At 48.3% G+C, this 19,782-nt stretch overlaps 1 protein-coding gene across 4 annotated transcripts in view; it reads left to right on the plus strand.

Annotated features, from left to right (window-relative positions):
- The first annotated feature begins 1,302 nt into the window (after nt 1-1,302).
- Nucleotides 1,303-19,782, plus strand: part of LOC128771214 (cytosolic carboxypeptidase 4) — a 50,144-nt gene continuing 31,664 nt past the window's right edge. For 2 of the 4 annotated variants that reach the window (XM_053886483.1, XM_053886484.1), the window contains exons 1-6: nt 1,303-1,454; nt 8,740-8,816; nt 14,509-14,572; nt 15,417-15,563; nt 15,638-15,769; nt 15,857-15,950. In XM_053886483.1, coding sequence (XP_053742458.1) covers nt 1,373-1,454; nt 8,740-8,816; nt 14,509-14,572; nt 15,417-15,563; nt 15,638-15,769; nt 15,857-15,950 — 596 coding nt within the window. In that variant the 5' untranslated portion in view covers nt 1,303-1,372. Of the gene's footprint in view, nt 1,455-8,545; nt 8,817-14,508; nt 14,573-15,360; nt 15,564-15,637; nt 15,770-15,856; nt 15,951-19,782 lie in introns of those variants that run through there. The other 2 variants (XM_053886480.1, XM_053886482.1) reach the window with 1 other exon arrangement.

The raw sequence follows: 19,782 nt of genomic DNA on the forward strand, positions 1-19,782 counted from the left end.
GAGACAGGGGCATCAAAATCAAAATGTGAAAGATCTTTCCCAGAAGGTCACCCTGATGTACTGGAAAGGTCATAAAATGAAGGTGGAACTCAATGCCAGGTTGTTTGCCGGACACCTCCCAATCCAGGTCTTCAACTGGGAGGAGGCCTGTGAGTATTTCAACTCTCAGCTGCCTCTCCAAACACGACACCATGAGGAGTTTTCGGCATGATATGGTGCTGCCCCAGAAAGTTGGGAAATCACCGTCCACGCCAGTGACAGTTTATCTTGGAGGAAGGGTCCGTCGCTCTCCCACTGCTACAAATCCCAGGACTAATCTTGACGTATGACATTGATCTTGATTCCGGGCCGGGACCCGATGCCGCTGAATGATACCTGCCGAGTCCAGTGTGACTTTTGGTGGCAACGTGAGCCCTGAGCCAGGATGTTCGACATACCAAGATGATGTTGTGTTAAATCCTGAGGATGACAAGTATGTCTGAGTGTCGCTCTCCTCTTCAGCCCTCGAAAACCAAGTCTAAACACTGTGGTAACTTTTGTCTTCCGCATCCTTGAAGGAGAAGAGCTGCCGCAGTGGTTGACCCTACCCTTCGCAGCGCTCACCTGGGAGCCACTTTGATTATTATGATATGATGTTTGGCCTCGGCACCACGTGAGTCAGGGCATCGGTCATTTTGTAACTCTGGAATGAAAAACCCTGTCCATCCCTGTCCATCAACATCGCAATAATACCTGATATCAACACTGTAAAGGAGCCAACTGTCCACTGTTCCACTGACGAGCCTGTTTTATTGCAAACCATTTGTACCTATGCTGAATTTAGAGCTATTTATGCTGCGCTGCAGGGAGCTAACACTGTTGGAAGGGGACCATATGGAAGGAGGGGGTGCAACATTAGACCGCTGGAATCTCTTCAAAGACAAATGAACACCACGGTGCATTCCCTCCACTTACTCCGGTGACCCCCCCCCGACTCCCCCGCCCCACCAACGTTCTCTGTGTTTCACACACTCACAGGAGCTGAGCTTGATGTCTTTTGCAGGAGGTTGCCGGTCGGAAACAGCGGACACTCTGACTCCCACCGCTGACAGGCGTGATTTACATGTGCACCCTGCTCTCTGTTCACATTATACGGCACACACACTTTATGTGCGCCCCATGTTCACCCGTCGGTGCAGTTTGACATTTGGGTTTTCGACCAATGGGTGGGCCAAAGGCAGTGGGGCATTTTTAAAACTCAGGCAGGTGCTTATAAGTGCGGCTTGGCCCCAGTTGCCTGCTCGGCGGCGAGGACCTCTCTCAGCCTCAGTGCAAGAATGAGCAGCCTGGGAACACGCTTTCATCAATAAACAAACAAGGGTGAGGCGGAGAAATGTTCCGTTACGGTCGCAACAATTTCACCTGGAATGGGACGCTGAGAGAGCTGGAGGGGAGCTACGGGTGGCTCTGCAAAGGTAGGCGTCGCGACGGGTCCGTCGGCTGATTTGAGAGCTGCTATCTGTCAAAGCCACTTCAGGATCTGTGTTTTGGGGTTGAATTATGGATTGCCGCTGGTGCGAGCGCAGATCGAAGCACTTCAGGTTGAGTGCAGCGGAATCTTCACCACTTTTCCTTCAGTCTGTCATTGAAGATCATTTTCGTAACCCTCCTTCAGCAGCTCTGCTATCTCGGCTATGTGGCCGAGAAATGTTCTAAATGTGAGTGTGCATTCTGTCTGTGACTCTCCAGAGTGATGGGCTGTCAGATGAGAGCGAGAGCCGGCCCCACAAAGCGGCAACCGACAGTCTCATCAGGGATAAGAACCGAGAGTGCCCACAGGAGGAACTCAAGACCCGAGAACCCACCATGAACCTTGCTCTCCAAACATTTGTCGGGTCTTTTCCTGACGCTCCTCTAATCTCCGTGCGGTGGCATTAAGCAAGGCATCGCGGGGGGAGTGGGGGAGGGAGTGCGGGGGTGGGGGGCACCCGACAGCCAGGTGCTGTCAGCCGTCAATCCTGTACCTCCTGACAAATGTTGCTCTTAGATTTCCGACGGAACGAGAGGCAATAAGTCACTGGAGATATAACCGTGTGTTTTTTTTATGCGTCCTATCCAAAATATCCTTCCAACGTCCTGAAGCAGGGCCAGAGAGGAGCCGGATTTCATTAGGAAATGTTGGGCCCCTGAAAGAAATCTGAGCGTCAGGATTAATAAGACTCATTTTAACCCCTGAGTCACCACGAGTCCCACAGCAGTGAGGTGAATAATGTTGGTTACAGTTGTTTTTCACGTGCATTTATGTTGATGTTGCACAGCGCCCACCAGAGAGCCCTATGGAGCAAACATCTTTATCTTTGTCTTTGTCTTTATCTTTATCATTGGTGATCAAGCTGTCGGAGGATTTAGCAACAGGTCCATGACTTGGTGGGCGGGATTTAGGTCCAAGGCTTGACTCGTCCAGGCCACGACAGTTGGCGTCCCAGTGTAGCGTGTCCATGGCCTGCTGCCGTCCTACATACTGGAGCCACATGGGAGCAGAGCTGCCCTCTAACACTGACCGCCTGAAATGTTTTTGCGGCTCACTTTTGTCCTGTAAATCAATTGTGTTTCTGTCAGAAAAAAAATCTGTTTAAATGAAGTTTGTTCAAAACCTAATCAACCTGGAAAGTAAGTGAACTGTGTTGCAACGCTAGGCAGACTAGAGTCATTCAGACTGCTGACCGGGTTTAACTTCCTTGAGCCTAAAAACATTCACACACTCTTATTATGAAACGCTGTGGAAACAGGAAGTGACATCAGCTTTGTTGTTGCTGGAGACAAAAGACAATGAAAGAGATTTTATGGGAAACTGTGGTATGTGAAGAAAAGTCATTTTATTTGTATTTTTTCAGTTTTATTTTTACTTAGCATTTTCTAAACATTATTACACAGACCTGAGTCCCCCATGTAAACAGTACATAAATCTATTTATTTAAAATTTCAGTCGATGTAAATGTCAACATCTTTAACTTTAAGATGAATGATTTTTGACTATAGTTGTTTTACTAACATGAGCATGCGGATAACATGTTTTTTTGTATTCATGCTGACCAAATCTGCCAAAAAGCTTTTCCATGTCGCATGTGTCTGTTCACGTGTGTCGGGGTGGGGGTGCGATTGCTCAAGGCTGTATCATGTTAAGTTTCTATAAGCAGATCTCCGGGAACAGAAAGCTGGGATCACTTTTCCATTTCGACTCGGCGTGAACACGGAGACAAATTAATTTCAGAAACGCTCTCAGGCTCACATTTTATACCTCGCGTGTCACATTAGCATCTCATTTCCTTCCTCCTGAGGACGTGATGTAAGTGCAAGCAGCAGACACGCAAAGCTGCTCAGAGGATCTTATTCATCATGTTCCATGCAGCTCCTTCACGCCGGGCATTAACACATTGATGTTGGTGCTGGATCCTCTCATCCATCAGTCCTTCAATCCCTGTCACCAGCCATTTACCCACACTAAAATAGCCAAATGGTGGCAGCGTTCCGTGGAACCCCGCAGAGTGTGCGAGGAGTAGGGCGTGTGAATTCAGTGCCCATGTTCCACAGATGAGGGAAAAGTGAGGAGACCAGGTTCCTCCTCTCAGCTGTGGTCCGAGACTGAAGGAACGAGATCACAGAGACAACAGTGTCTCAGCCAGCCATGAGAGACTCGGGTAGAGCTACTGCTCTGCAGCATCCGAAGGAAAGCAGAGGTGATCTGGGAGACCCGGTGGATGACCAGGAGTAGACCTGGAGACAGTGGAGAGCTGATGAATCTCAGTTGACCCAGACAGACCTCGATGTTCCCTTAGAAGAGCTGGGGTTTCTGGGATGAAGATCTTCTTTACTATGGCTGCTGCCTCCATACGGGGTAAAAAGTGACAAAAACATCAGGCTTGCAGACTCCTGAATGAACCAACAAAATTTGAAACTGGTCCAGAAGAAGCTTCAAGGACCTGAAGGCTCTCTTTTGTCTTTGAAACTTGTACTGTGAATTGGTCTCCCCGAAAGTGCTGGATGGTGCCCCCTGGAGGTTGGACTGTCGAGAGATTTGGTATCTCAGTTTAGGCAAAAAAAGTACGTAGAGTACAGAGAGTGTACATTTGCACCCAAGCCATAGTTGATGGTCTGGACTCTCTTGCTGGTGTCTGAAAACCCAGACTCGAGGACCCAGAGTCCTCCAGGGCCTGTTTCCTGGGTCCGCACCCTTGCGCCCTCTTAAGGCCTGATGATTTGCGGGGTCCCTGGAAACCCGTGTGTGACCTGGTCTCCAACGACCGAGGCGCAAATTCCCATTTTGTCTAACGTTTCCTCGCAGCCTCGTAATATTCAGGGCTTATCTTCAGAATGCTGTAAAAGCAAAGTTAACTGAGGCAGTGTAATGCGACGCCTTTTGTTGGTCTATGTTTGGGAAGGAGCTGTTTATGTTGACAGCTAGTGAACGGGCCTTTGTGAGGACAGGAATAGCGAAAGCTGGACATGGTCGATTTTTACTCTTGAAGCATTTCTGGTCCACTTTGGAATGTAAAGTGGTTTAACCCGGCAGTTATGACCGTGTCGCTTCTGATGATGTGAGCGAGTCACGCTCTGCGTGTGGCGGACCCTGAGGGGGACTCAGGGGGTCACAGAGACCCGCTTGCCTTCAGTCTCCCAGGTTTATATCCAGGACACGCTTGTTATTTGAGGGCCGGTGTTTTTCTTTGGGCACCTTTTTTGAGGTCTTTGAGCTGAAGCCTTCATCTCCTGCTCTCTTCTTTCACTTAAGACAGCACTTCAGATGACGTAGGCTTCAAGGCAGAATGTTGGGGAAAGGTTAACCCACAGCAACCTCTTTTCTCATGAATTCTGTTTCTTGGCTGATCTTTGGAGTAAGAGCTAGAAGCCTCCATGAGAACCTGGCCAGGCGCTTCCTGCTCTTCTTCTGCTTCAGCAAGTCAGCCACCTTCACCCATCTTCTGCTACATGCTGCTCAGCCGTTTGAGGAGACTGAGGCTGAAGCCTGAAAAGAAGGGCACCCGTTACAAAATTCTCCCTAGTGTGAGGACAAGAAAGAAACAAAGGTAGCCAGTACACAGCGTCGAAATTTATAAGGTTGAGTCAATCGTGAGGGGAACAACTCTTCTTGTTCTTGTTCTTCTTCTTCCTCTTTGGGCTTCTCCCTTCAGTGGTGGCCACAGTGGATCATCTCCTTCCACCTCCCCCTGTCCTCTTCTTCCTCTCCTCTCAAACCTCCAAACCTCATGTCCTCCTTCACCACCTCCATCAATCTCCTCTTTGGCCTTCCTCTCCACCTTCTGCCTGGCAGTTCCAACATCTCAACATCTTCATCTACCACTGTACTGTCTCTCTCTCTCTCCTCTGCACATGTCCAAACCATCTCCATCCAGCCTCTCTGACTTGGTCTCCTAAACACCTGAGCACATGTGCTGTCCCTCTGATCCTATCATCATCCTGCTCTCACTCCCAGAGAGAAGCTCAGCATCTTCATCTCTGCTACCTCCAGCTCTGCCTCCTGTCTTCTCCTCAGTGCCACTGTTTCCAAACCATACAACATTGCCCTCAACTCTCAAAAATCCATGTTCTTCGAGGAGCAGGGACTGTCCCAACTCTTAGGAACTTAAATTGGGGAACAAGATTGAGGAACGGAGCATCCTCAATTCCCATTTCTAAGGAACACAATCTCCCTTAACCCCACTTTGAGTGGGATCGATGAGAGAGTCTATTTCTTCCTCAGGACTTTATGGAGAAAAAAAGGGCGACAGACGGGGACCTTCTGTGCACATCCCCATCTTCCTTCATCATGAACGTCATGTGTCGTCCTCCTCATCTCCATGTCCAACATTCGGCCGCTCTAACTTTCTCTCCCAGCTTCACATCACACTTCACACCACAGTCGTCTCCACCCCGTCTGCACTCTCTTCTTCACCTGCTGTGATAGAAGCTTTTGCTCTGACATAAATGTTCTGCCCACATCTCGCGTACACGCTGACTGTTGAAGATGAACCCAGAAACATCCAGACCGCTCCAGCATCATCAACTGTAAGAGCCGAGTCCGTCTGAGAAACTGAGCCTCGGCGACAACAACATAGCCCCCTGAGCCGTGACTTGTCGGGTCAGATGAGTCGATGGGCTGGCTGCCATCTATGGAGAGTTAAAGCTGGAACCCACAACGGAGCGGATCACTGTCACGGCCTGTTGTCTCCGGGCATCAGGGAAGCGGCTTCACTGGACAGCTGAAGCAACACGCCGGGTCTTCCCTCATTATTTGGGAAATGGGAGCGCACCAATGCGGTGTGTGTGTCATGCGAAGGGAATCCTGTCTGGGACCAAAGCGGCCCTGTGTTCTTGAGAGTTCGATCCCCTGCGGAGGCGAGGGACCCGCTCCATCCATCAGCGTGTGCGTGAGACAGCGCCACCAGCAAAGTTCATGGAACGCTGGGCGATGAGATCACTGTGATATGAAGGATTACGGCCGGGAATTCTCAATCAGAGTGTCCTTGTGGCTGACCGGGTGGAATGCTGCCGACACACACACACACACACACATCCACTCAGAAGTATGAAACAGACAGCTGCGACTCGTTCTGTAGCCATCTAGTGGTCAGATCTGGAACTACAACAACACTGCGCCGAGAAGCTTTTCACTTTTGCTTTACAAAAAATACAAGTCACATCGTGATATGGTTTTAATAAGATAACATATGTTTAATCCTGTATTCTGAAAAGGGCTTGTGTCAATGTTGATTCTTAATTATTGATAATTAGTTATCTGTTGAGATGGAAGCGCTTTGATGAGTTACCTGAAAATAAACCGAGAGAAGGGGTCAGAAAGGGATTTACAAGTGAAAAAAGAAACAACAAATGCATCTGGTCTGGGGTCATACTGCCCAAAAGAGGGCGTGACACGCACTTGTTGAAACTACTGCGCCACATCGCCTCCAAAGTTTAAAAAAAAGCGGTGAGAAACAAGGCGGCTCATCGCAGAAGTGGTGCGAAGAGCAAGCTCAAAGTGGCTAGCTGGTGGTCATAATGTTTTGGCCACACCAGTTTAGCACTTGCTTCCTCACCCTGGACCACACACACACTCACACGCACTTGAGCAGTGTCACTGATCCGGGGCTCGTGTTTCGGGAGTCACACCTGGGACAGTCTTCACGTCAATCTCAAGTGTGAGTGACGGACGGAGGTGGGCGGGGCTTACCTTGTCACCAGCCCCCACAACAGCAGTGATGTATGGGCGCAAATTCCACCTTTGTCGCGCTTTGTTTTTCTCACGTTTGATGTTTATTTCAACTTTCATGTTGCTTTTTCTGCCTTTAGGTTCACTGGCTTTTAACACATTTAGATGCGTACCCAAAACATCTGACAAACAAAGATCTTATTTAGTTGTTTCCATTAAACCAAAATAAGAAAATAAGTACATTTAATGGATTAATTAATACATAAAACACAAAAAACATTTAATTCACTTTTATATTCAAATGATTAAATATACCGTATATTTAAATATGCATCAATATTTGAGTAAAACAAAATTATGAACCACAATTAACTACGTTAAGTAATATTTTTAGTGTATTTCTGTAAGTAAAATTTTCTGTCTGTCTACCCATCTATCTATCCATCCAGTGTGTGTGTGTATTTAATGTCGTGTTTTCACGTCACATTCAAAGCCACAGCGACATTATTTTGTTTGTTATCCAGTTTATTGGGAGAATATATCGTTTCATGCTTGTTTTTGTGGCAGCCAAATCTTATTTCTAAAAATGTTCATGTCTCAGTTTGAGTTGATATTAATATTTTCCAGTTGTACGACAGTAAGAGATATTTAATCTAATCTCATCCGACCTCAAAGATGCCTTGAACTTGATCTTTCTTGCATGTCGTTCCACCACAGTTTGGTTTGCTCTTTCCTTTTTTGCTTTATTTAAAAAACAATAACAATAACGTTATCATTTAATTTTCTTAGACATTTTTTTGTGGCATTTTGTATTTGCTGAGCATTTTTCCATTCCAATGCTATCGATGCTAACATTAGCAGTTTAGCTTCTCTGTGCAGCTCCTGTTATTTACTTCCACCACTGAGTTGAGTTTTGTTTTACGACTAAAGTGGATCATAAAACCTCACGTTTCTTGCTAAGTGGGTTCTAGACCAGCACCAACTAAGAGTTCCAGCGACTCAAGCTAAGCTAACTATTAACAGAAGGAGGCAGGTTGTTGACGTTAGCATCTCCCGCTGGAAACAAGCTAAGAAAAACGGATCTGTGGCCGGAACACTCGACGCCGCCGCCGCCTCTTCGCGTGCGTCCCAGCGTCTTTAAGAAAAGCTCCCGAGCGACTCCTCCAGCGGACAGAGTTTTGTCTGCAGCTGCTGCCCGGCTCTTGTCAAAACCTTTTTATAGTGGCAGCTTCTCAACACCGCAGCACAAATGTTTTCTTGAGCGCTTTATCCCGGCGGGGTACAGTTACACATACCCGGCTCTCGCACGGCTCACCACGCTGCTGCAGGGTTGGCGTCCAGCTTGTGCAGAAATCTAATGAGGGTCACCAGGAAGCATGTGGGGTGTCACAGATCCCCGCGCTCTGGCCCCCTGGCCAGACCACATCAGCCAATCCTCCGTGATTCATGTCCGTGCGCGAGACGGATTTTCTCCATCGCTGTCTGTCAGACTCTTTAACGGCCGCCCCCCTTCTCTGCCCCTCTGTCTCTCCCGCGACCCGACGGACCGGCTGCAGCGGAGACAAGTCGACCAGCGATGGCCGCCTCCCTCGGCTCCTCCAGCGGCCTGGAGACCCTCCTCTCCACCCTGCAGGTAGGAGACACAACGCACACTTTCAAGAATGAAAAGGTCTACTGGAGCATTGCTTTGAAGAGTCTAAACAATTTATCATATTCCAAAAAGGTCGTCACCAGTTGCCAAACATGACTACGAACAGCTTCTCTAAATGCATTATGATGTCTTATGAATGTAATAATAATAATGCATTACAGATATAGATGTTTGACTCAGTTTTCTATTGCATTGCTGCAGCTAAATACATTTTAAAAATAAATTATTCAACACATTTTTAAATTGTGCTTCATTGTGTTACACATGAAAGAACTTTTAAATTATTTTAAAAAGCAAATACATAGCTCTAGAAAAAGGTAAAAAGACTATGAATATTTTTTAAAATAGTTTTTTCTTTTCTACAAAAAATATATGTTGAGGTATAAAAGCAAATGAATAAAAATAAAATGAATAATATTATACATATTTAGAATCGACTTATGGACCTCTACTATCCTGCCACAGGCCAAAAATGTATTTTTAATCTCAGAGCCGAAGATGTGTTTTTGTCTCTGTGTGATGGACTGCTGTCCAGGGTGTCCCCCACCTCTTACCCTGTGGGAATGAAATGAATCTGCGGATGGAAATGAAGGAGAAAACTATTCAGTCTGCTCCAGACTTTTTCTTGATCATTACTCATCCGAGGTGGTGAAATAACTGAAGAAAAAGAGTTTCAATTTTGCATTGTCATATCAATAGGAGTGACCCTGCCAATCATAATGGATTCTGGATGAGAGAGTTTATTGTATTTTTCTTGACTGTAACCTAAAGCGCTTTTATCCAGTCTGATTGTTAAAAAAAAAGTCCTCATGATAATCTGGATTAAGATTAGAATGAAGATTCCCTTGTCATGTGGGTTGTGTGCGACACATTTGCGTCGAAACAAGAGACAGAAACGTTCCTCTTCCTCACACTTCCTCACCACTTTCTGCTCTCACTCGGCTTAAGAGCATCTCCAACGCCGGCGAGCGAGTCTCCACTGTGAGCGGCTAAAAGCGGCACATTTTGAAACCTCAGAGTGTCGGAGCTCAGTCCAGTTTGGGGAGCGACAAAACTCACCTTTGGCAAAGACACTTTGCTGAGCATTTGTGATAAACTGAGCTGTATTTGCGCCCCCTGTAACTGAAGTAACTGCGACCCAAAGGCAGAGCATAGGTGAGATATAGAGGTGAGGACGACGTCAGTGTGGAGTGACATAAAAATCTCCTTCCAGGAGACTTGATTTTTTACATTTATTTCTATATTTTTTTAAGCACAGGAGTAAATCATAGAATATTTCCCAACAATCTACTTTGCCGAACCATTGCAGTCGAGGTTACTTTTGCTGGAGTTTCTGTACTTGTTCCTGCAGTTGGGGTCGGTGCTCTACTCCAGACCTGGGCAAAGTGTGGCCCGGGGGCCATATGTGGCCTGATGATGGTATTTTCGTGGCCTGTTTGACGTCAGACAAATATGTCCTAATTTTTCTGCCTTTATTTATTCTCTCTCTTTTAGTTACCGCCACCACTTCAGCAGTAAATAGAGCATGTTTTAAGACTCTTTTCATTGGCCATTGTTGTCTTTTTCTTGCTCCTCAAAATACATTGAAGTAATAATGAAATGGATGGCAGGTGTTTGGAGGGATGTGGGGAGCTGTTTCATCAGGAGTGGCCACCGAAGCTACAGGGTGGTCTCTCCTGAACCTGTGTCTCAAGTTCCATTGGGATACTAAGCTGGTTCTGAGGAGCCCAGAGGCCCCTGAAGGCGAGCCTTGAGGCCCATTCATGCCCTTCACTGATCACATGCTTCCATGGGTTCTTCACGTTGCTGTTCACACACCTATCCACCAGGGGGAGCAGCTCAGAGTCTTAAGTTTATGACAACGACAAACTGAAAAGCAACATGCCGACTGTGGAGTCAGTGTTGATCATGTAGCTCTGGCACAACAGAGGAAACGGAGGCAGCGTTGTAGGAGGCGCTGGTCGGTCAGGACGTTAAATATACGGCCACAGGAGGACGCAGAGTTTCCACCATTGTTATGTCTTCTTCCTGTCTCATTAGAGCTGCGTATCGGGCGGTAACAGCAACACTTGATTTCAAACTCCCACTAGATGGCAGTGTGTCTCACTCACATTTTGAAGGGAGGATGTTCTCAACAATGTGGACCAACCAGACAGGAACAAAGATGGAAATGGAAGACGATTCCACGAAGACTAGCTGTGCTAAACCTGGTTGCAGGTGAGATTCTTGGTGTGGTTCTAGTACATCAGGGTCTTGGGGAGAGCAGAGTGTGAGATCGGCTTCAGTCATCAGGACTCTTATCTGAGGTGAAGAAAGAGCTGAGCCGGAAGACAAAGCTCTCCACTGACCGCTCCTCTCACCTGTGGTCACCTTCGTTGGAGCGAACCAGAGAACCAGAGTTTCTCTGCCTGGACTCTCTTCAAGAGAGAAGCTCAGTCATCCATGAGAGACTCAGGGGAGAAACCCCTCAGTCAAGTGAAGAGGTTCAGGCATCTGGTCAGGATGTGAGGACACACAGGAGAGATGTCTCTCACCTGGACCACCTTGGTGCTCTACAAGAAACGGTTGTCCAAGCAGAGGGACCTGTTTCCTCCATATGGAGAGCCAGAGTGCAGAGCTCCTGGTGAGGGACAGTTTCCAGCGATGCATCGTGGGGGTCCTTGTGGAGGATGACTGGCAGAAACATGTACACGCTGAGGGACACGGCACGGCGTAGCGACTGCACTACGGAAGAGCCGCGCGGCGCCATTGTCACTCATGACACTGTAGCCTTCTATTTGCGTCAGCACCAGGCCAACTAGTGATATTAATACTGGATTAGAGCTTCCCTTCTTGACATGTATCAAACCCGCAGCAGCTTAGAGAAGATGATACTAAATCTCTTTTCCAGCGTGCAAAGTTAAACTCAGCACTAACGTGGCCAAGGTCAGTGCGGTCGGAGCGGATCGTTTATATCAGTCAAAGTTTGTTTGCAAGCGCCGCGAGGCTGAGTTTCACTGGATGCTAAGAGACGGGAGGCAGGGCCGGGCTTGGGTGAAAGGTTGGGTTTATCACCTGACAACCGCAGAGCTGACTCACACGGGGCATTTACTGAGTCTGAAAACCAACACAGGAGGAGACGTGAGGCTCTACTGTGGAAGTGTTGTTGGGGAAGCAGACGGAGAGCTTTCCAGCTCCTCCCTCACCGTGGACGTCTGTTCCTCAGATCGGCTTGCTGTGTTTGATCTATCACTCCGGTCCTCTGAGGCCAGGTTTTGGTTCCGACCGGTCGAGCACACACAGTTTAACCAGTGAGGTGTCAGCTGAAACACGCAGCACCAGACTTCCGTGTCCAGACACATGATCAGATCAGATGAACATCTCAAAGAGTTTTTTAAGTGACTGTTGCAGCCAATTTTACGGCAGATTTTTAAAGAAATTGCTGTGAAAGTTGTCATCACTGATGCAAGAAAAGACAAGCTCCAGGCTGCAATGATTTCAACCTTTGCAACCTTCAACTTTTTTGCCAAAAGCAATGACTGTTTCAAGTGCAAAGAACGCTCACACACAAAATAAACAAATACATGTAGATGCTAAATGAAAACTGAAGATGGTGTTCTGTGAGTAGTTTCTGTTTTGTTCCGGAGCCTGACGGAGGTCTGGATGGGGGCGGAGCCTGCAAGGTAAAGTTGTGTGTGAGCGGCTCAGTCAAACAGTAGCTGGTGACGTGCTCTACAGGGTCGGGATGTAGAGGGTCAGAAACAGCCTGGAGAGAGATGGAGCTGGAGGTCGGCCATCTTTGTTTACGTCCGCCCCATATAGTGTTGACGCTGCACTGGTCAATTTCGCCTCTTACTTCCCTCTATTCTACATTTCCATGGGAATTTTAACATTTAGGATTCAGGATCCTTCACATACGAATCGCAACCGTTGGCGGCAAGACTTGTGGGCAAATGTGAGCCCAGGAGTTACAGCGTCTGGGTGTCAAACAGAGCAAACAATAAAGTGCTACAGTGTTTGTCTGTGGACAAAGACACAGTTAACCAGTGCAGTTCAACTCCTCATTCGAGCAAATCAGAGTTCATAGTCATGATTGGCACGGTGGTCAGTGCCCAGCAGCAAAAAGGTTGTAGGTTTGATACCAGCATGAGACAAGTCTTAACCTGAGGTGGTGTGTTGTGCCTGTGCTTTTGAGGGTTACCTGCGGGCACTCTGGTTTCCTCCCACCATCCATAGACTTCATATCGTCCGTGCGTGTGAGTGTGACCATGACCTGCTTGTACCTTACACCCCCCTTCAGTGGACCGTTTGCTCTGTAAAATGCTCCCACCCTCTGAAAAGAAAGTCTGAAGTGGCCCCGGAGCCTGGGGAGGTTTGGGCCGTCGGAGCTGTCAGCAGTGAATCCGCCGCATTGCCCGTATCCGGAGAGCGCCACACTTGAGCCGCGTTACGAAGACTAAATACGTCTCGCTGGAGGCTTTATTAGCAAAGCGACACTCAATTATGGCGCCCAACGCGCTCCCCGGTGCCTCATCAGAGCCGGACCTCGAAGGCCTGTCACTGGAACAGCTGCTCTCAAACGTCTGGGCCGCTCTTGGCGCCAATGAGCCACACACCAGAAAAGTGGGGTGTCCCACGCTTTGCTATCGCCATCTGGGACGCAGCAGCAGCTAGCAAAGCCTTGCTCACGGGCCGTGGCAGGACAATCCTGCCATCAGAGGAAACACAAGACGCACTTATCCCGCCATCAAGGCCGCTCTCTGCTTACTCTGTTGTCTTTATTTATATCGGGGGCCCTTCGCTGTGCCACTGTGTGCAGCCGCTTATTTATAGCCGGCGGTGGTCGGCCCCCGCCGGAGGTCTCCGCGTACAACACATTTAATGAGCGGGGTGGTTTAACTGTTGAACCTGCAGAATATAATCGGGATCAGATCTGGGGCCACGTTTTCATCCACAGAAACCCTCGCAGGTTTTGGATGACAGACCATAGTTAGCCTTTTGCTCACTGTGACATCCAAGTTGGGCGTCAGCCGCACTTTGTCACTGCTTCATCCAGAACAAAGTGAGAGGCGGCACGGTGGAGGAGTGGTGAGTGCTGCGGCCTTCAGCCTCGGAGCGACTCTCAGGCCGATCCTGGATCCTCCAGCTGTGAGAGGAGAAGAGGAGAGGAGCTTTGTCCTCTGAGGACTGAAGACCTCTGTCCATCTCCAGCCTCCCCTCGGACCCCAATGTACTCCAAAGTGCCCTGTAAATAAGAAGTATTTTTCAGTAGCTCCTCTAAGGTTGCGGACCGTCATAATAAAATCCAGTCCACCCTTGTGAGCGGTGGGACACTTTGCTGACAAAAACACTGGCACTCCACGGCCTGGGTCCAGAACTTATCTGTGCTATGTTTGGTGTCAGAAGTGGGATGAGATCCAAGGCAGAAGAGTGAGCTTGGTGGTGATAAGAGAGTGAAGAACGAGTGCACAGGCTCCTGAAGAGAGAGACGGGAAATGATCAAATCTCTGGAGCAGGGACGTGGCTGCAGACCAGGAAGTCCTGTGCAGGGGTCAGACTTCAAGTGTGAGGGGAAGATGCTGGAGCTGAGCTGTTGGCTCCTGGTTGGTGAGACACTGGAGATGAGATCATGGCGAGCTGGAGATCCACTCTTGCCATACACCAGTGTTCAGAAGGCTGCTGTGTTTGTCTGCAGAACACCGGCGATGTGGAGAGCACCTTGAACAACCTGAATGTCCTGGACGAGCTTCTGTCTGCAGGTAAACTCTCCTCACCTGAGCAACAACTACATTTGGCTCCACTGTGTGTTTCATGTGAGGGAAGAAAATACAATGAAATGATGCCAAACGTTGAGTGTTTAGTTGTGAAACACAGACAAACATCAGTAAAATGCTGAAAATGTAAATGTTGAATGATGAATACATATACAAGGAAAACAAGTAACACAGGGACAGAAGTGGTGTAAAAATATTGCCTTTTTTATCTTAAGAATATTCATCGAAGGGAAATAAAAAGCATGGTATCAATATAGGTTGAATTGATATTTTTACACTGTAAAATGTTGAAATAAACATAAATAAATACATACATGAATACCAGGATTATAAAATAAAAGTATTTATTGTCAATTATTATTATTTTAAATGAAAGAAATAATAATGATCTTTAATAATAAACTATTTAATCGATAGAAGACATTAAAGAGTATGTATATATTCCCACATTCATTTATGTTTATTATATATTATAGGTATTATTCATTTAAAATTAAAATGATAATCAATAAATGTATTGTTTTTTATATTGATTACATATATTGATCATGTGAATCAATGCAGATAGAAACCTTTTTTGTATGTTGCCAGAATACTTGTAATGAGTAATGAGCAAAACCGGAAAAGGCAACAGAAACTTTCAAAATAAAACCCTCTGGAGCAGAAAACGAGTCTGACTCTGGGGGGAAGTAGTTTTAGAAAAATGATTCATATGAGAATACAGGAATGAAAAAGTGAAGGAAAACACATGCATCGACCGACGATCCTCTCAGGCAGAGACTCGAGGACCCTGCGTGTCTGTCAGCGAGTGTGTGGCCTGCTCTTTCAGGGAGCGACCGCAGGATCCACTACATGATCAGTAAAGGCGGCAGCGAGGTGCTGCTGACCGCACTGGTCAACACGGCTCGCACCTTCAGCCCCAACTACACCGTCCTGCTGCCACTGCTCCACCTGCTGGCCAAAGTGGGACACCGAGGTGAGCGCACATCCGCGTGCGTGCGTGCGTGCGTGTGTGTGGGGGGTCAGTCTGAAGAGCAGGACTGTCTGCAGACCGGCGGATTGGCGTGAAGGCCGAGGACGCGGGAGCCGTGCTGCTGACCCTCAACCTGCTCAAGCAGAACCTCACACACGCCCAGAGGGCTGCCGCCTGTCTGCTGGTGCTCCAGGTCTTCTGCACGTCAGGTGGGGCCAAAACAGAGGTGGATCTGACCCAGGGCTTCCTCCCACTGGCCCAGATCACCAGTGTGAAAATGCATCTTCTCCCAACAGTCTCCGCCGCGAACATCATCGGGGAGAACCAGGGCCTGGAGGTCATCTACCGGCTGATCCCTCACCGCACCACCAGGCACCGCCACGCTGGCAAGTACGTCTGCACCGTCGAGCCAACCCGACCGCCCAGCACTTGTAAAGATCACTTGTCCTCTCACTGAAACCTTGGAACTCCAGGCTGCTGCCAGAGCTCCTGGCTGAGGTGGCAGCTGGAGAGGATCTGAAGCGCTGCTCCGCTCTGAGGCGGCAGATGGGGGTTTGGAAGGGAGGCTCCCCTCGCTGGGGGCCTTGTAACTACCCCAATCGGGTCACTGTGTTCAGGCCAGACACACGGAGCGCACCGCTGGCACCCGCCTGATCCAGAACCTCAGGACTCGCATTTCAGTCAGGCTCGAGGGCAATTCAGATTAATACCGGGCAAGTGATACCCGGGTACACTTGCACCCCAGCGAGTATTTTTGTTGTGCTACAAACAGAGGAGGGTCGAGCCGCGTCCGAGCGTTGCAGGTCTCACTGAAGACCACAGCTGGGTTGGACCCTCAAGCTGCTGTGACTCCACACACTTACGTTACTATATCTCTAACCACTGACGTTTCCTCTCCAGAGTCACATTATGACTCCAAACATGCATGTTGCTATGACTCTTACACTCTTGTTAAGCCTCCAAATACTTGCGGAACCATGAGTGTACGTTAGTATGACTCTTATCATCATGTTACCCTTGACACCCTCATGTTACTATGACTCTGAAACACTTAAGTTACGATGACTCGAACGACTCATGTTGCACCTCCAGAACCACATTACAGCTCAAAACACCCATGTTGTTATGCTTCATGTTGCGCCTCTAAACAGCGATGTTACTATGACTCGAAACACTCCTGTTAAGCCTCCATATGTTCACGTTACCATGACTCTACGTTACTATGACTCTAATCATCAGGTTGCCCTTGAAACAGTCGCATTTGCAAGACTCTTATCACACTAGTTACGCCTCCAAACTCTAACGTTACCATGACTCTCACCATGTTACCCTCAGAACACTGAAGTTTCTGTCTCTCTCTCGCCACTCGTCGCGCCTGCAACCACTCATATAACACCACTAGAATCATGTTACGGCTCCAAACATTCATGTTGCTATGACTCTAACCCCTCAAGATAAGCAACCAAATACTCTGGTCACCATGACTCTACGTTACTATAAAACTGTTTCCCTTCAAAACAGTTTTATATACCTGCCTCAACTCTGACTCTAACCACTTCCAAAACACTTTAAGGCATTAGCGCTGTCACCAGTCATCTGAACTCATAACTCTCCGTTGACATGCAAACTCGCTGTGCACAGTTAATGTACAGACACACAAGTAAATGTACACAACTTCGGCCTTGAAATTCTCACAGAACACGTCCAACTCATCAAAGTGTTTAGCATCAAAATGCTAGCCTAGCGAACTAGCGCCTGGTATTGCTGCTGTTGCGTCTGAAAACCTTCCTGTTCCGCCAGCGCCCGCCGCCGTCACGGCTCCACTCACACTCTTTAACGTCACTCCAAACCATACGTGAGGTAAACGCAGACTCGGGCAGCAGGGGGCGCCAGATGGTGAAGCACTTCCTCATTCCTGACAAGCGTCCCAACAGAGAAGAATTAAAATAAACGCGGAAACATCATCATCCTCCAGCATTCTCCGTCTCAACATCTCTCCGGAGGTGGGCGGCTCCGGTGTCAGCCAACACTCTCTCCTCCTCCCCGGCATGACAGGTTGCCATCTGTCTCTGTCACATCTGAGGGTGGTGGTCTGCAGTGGAGGCTGTGGTGCGGCATGCCGCGAGGGCTGGGGCTGCCAAGCCATTCCACAGCCCGTTCAGACGCTCGTAAACATGAGCCCCCCCCCGGATCGGATGCTCTGACATCACAGATTTATCGCCGTCTGACTGATATTTCTGTCATTTACATGCAAAAAGCAGCTGTTTATTGTCCGGAAAACAATTAGAGCCTCTTGATTTCCGCGCCAGCTGCTTCTAATTTGCCAGAACTGGCGGCGGTAACGCGAGCAGACGCGGGAGACAGGGGATCGCCGACTTCCTCGCCAAAGTGGCGAGGCGCGTTGGTGACACTTAATTGTGCTAATAGGGCGACGGCTACAGAGACGCTCGCTGGCGGCTGGCGGCGCAGGCCACGACCCGCCGCTCGGTCGTCAGCAGCCGTCACGGCCCCGCCAGACTTCGGGTGCCAATTTTTTCAATTAGCGCCGAACAAGACGCGCGAGGAGCAGCGGATTGTTTCACGGTGCTTGAGCAATCTGTTGGGTTTGTCGAGGAGCCTCAGTTCCTCCTGAGGTCTGAAGCATGAGCCCATTCATGTGACCTGTCCGGACCTTACCTGACTGTCATGTGAGCCTGAGGGTCTGTCAGCTGCATGTCAAGTTTAACCAGCATCAAAGGCCCTCTAGTGCTGCCTTTATGGACAAAACTCAACCTGATGTTTTCCTGTTTAACTGTACCTTCATGTTACGGCTGTTCACCCACCAGAGGGGGCAGCCCAGAGTCACAGGTCTAACAACAACAACAAACTCCAAAACAAAAAAGGCGACTGCGCGGTAGGAGGCGCTGGCCATTGTCACTGCCTGATGTGGTCCGTGGGAAATTGAGCATGTTTTACCAACTGACGTTTAGTGGTAAGTGCATCTGTCCAAGGTTATGGTGATGACGCTTTTTTAATTATAAAAATATTTTTTTTACATTGTGTCTTTGTGGACCTGGAGAAAGCGTACGACAGAGTGGCAAGAGAAGAGTTGTAGTATTGTATGAGGAAGTCTGGAGTGGCAGAGAAGTATGTTGGAGTGGTGCAGGACATGTGTCGCAGGTGTGAGGTGTGCTGCAGGTGGAGGTCAAGGTGGAGGTGGGACTGCACCGAGGCTCAGCTCTGAGCTGCTTCTTGTTTGCCATGGTGACGGACAGGTTGACAGATGAGGTCACACAAGAAGCCCCTTGGACCATGATGTTTGCAGATGACATAGTGATCTGTGGTGAGAGCAGGGAGCCAGTGGAAGATCAGCTAGAGAGGTGGAGGTCTGCCTTAGGAAGGAGAGGAATGAAGGTTAGCCGCAGTAAGACAGAATCCATGTGTGTGAATGAGAGGGAGACAAGTGGACAGGTGAAGTTACAGGAGAAAGAGGTGAAGAAGCAGGTGCAGGCAGGATGGAATCGTGGGAGAAAAGTGTGTGACGAAAGGGTGTCGGCAAGGATGAAAGGGAAAGTGTCCAAAAGTCTGGTGAGGCCAGCAACGTTGTATGGTTTGGAAACAGTGGCACTGAGGAGAAGACAGGAGGCAGAGCTGGAGGTAGCAGAGATGAAGATGCTGAGCTTCTCTCTGGGAGTGAGAGCAGGATGATGATAGGATCAGAGGGACAGCGCATGTGCTCAGGTGTTTAGGAGACCAAGTCAGAGAGGCTGGATGGAGATGGTTTGGACATGTACAGAGGAGAGAGAGAGAGACAGTACAGTGGTAGATGAAGATGTTGAGATGTTGGAACTGCCAGGCAGAAGGTGGAGAGGAAGGCCACAGAGGAGATTGATGGAGGTGGTGAAGAGGACATGAGGTTTGTAGGTTTGAGAGAAGAGGAAGCAGAGGACAGGGTGAGATGGAGGAAGATGATCCGCTGTGGCCACCTCTGAAGGGAGAAGCCCAAAGAGGAAGAAGAAGAAGACAATTGTTTTATTTTTTTTCTTAAAATAGTCTAGATTTAGCAATTGTATGTTTTTATCTGACAGTCTAGTTTCTTTTTTTTAATCCAACAACATACCCAGACTCCACATCACGGTAGACATAAACCTGGCTCAGGGGCAGCAGTGTTCTCTCCTGCTGCTGTTGAATCCACGTGACACCAATGTGAGGAGAAATGTTTGCCATGCAATAAAGATAACGT

Source organism: Synchiropus splendidus, chromosome 14 (assembly GCF_027744825.2).
Source record: "Synchiropus splendidus isolate RoL2022-P1 chromosome 14, RoL_Sspl_1.0, whole genome shotgun sequence".
In the NCBI taxonomy this organism is placed as follows: domain Eukaryota; kingdom Metazoa; phylum Chordata; class Actinopteri; order Syngnathiformes; family Callionymidae; genus Synchiropus; species Synchiropus splendidus.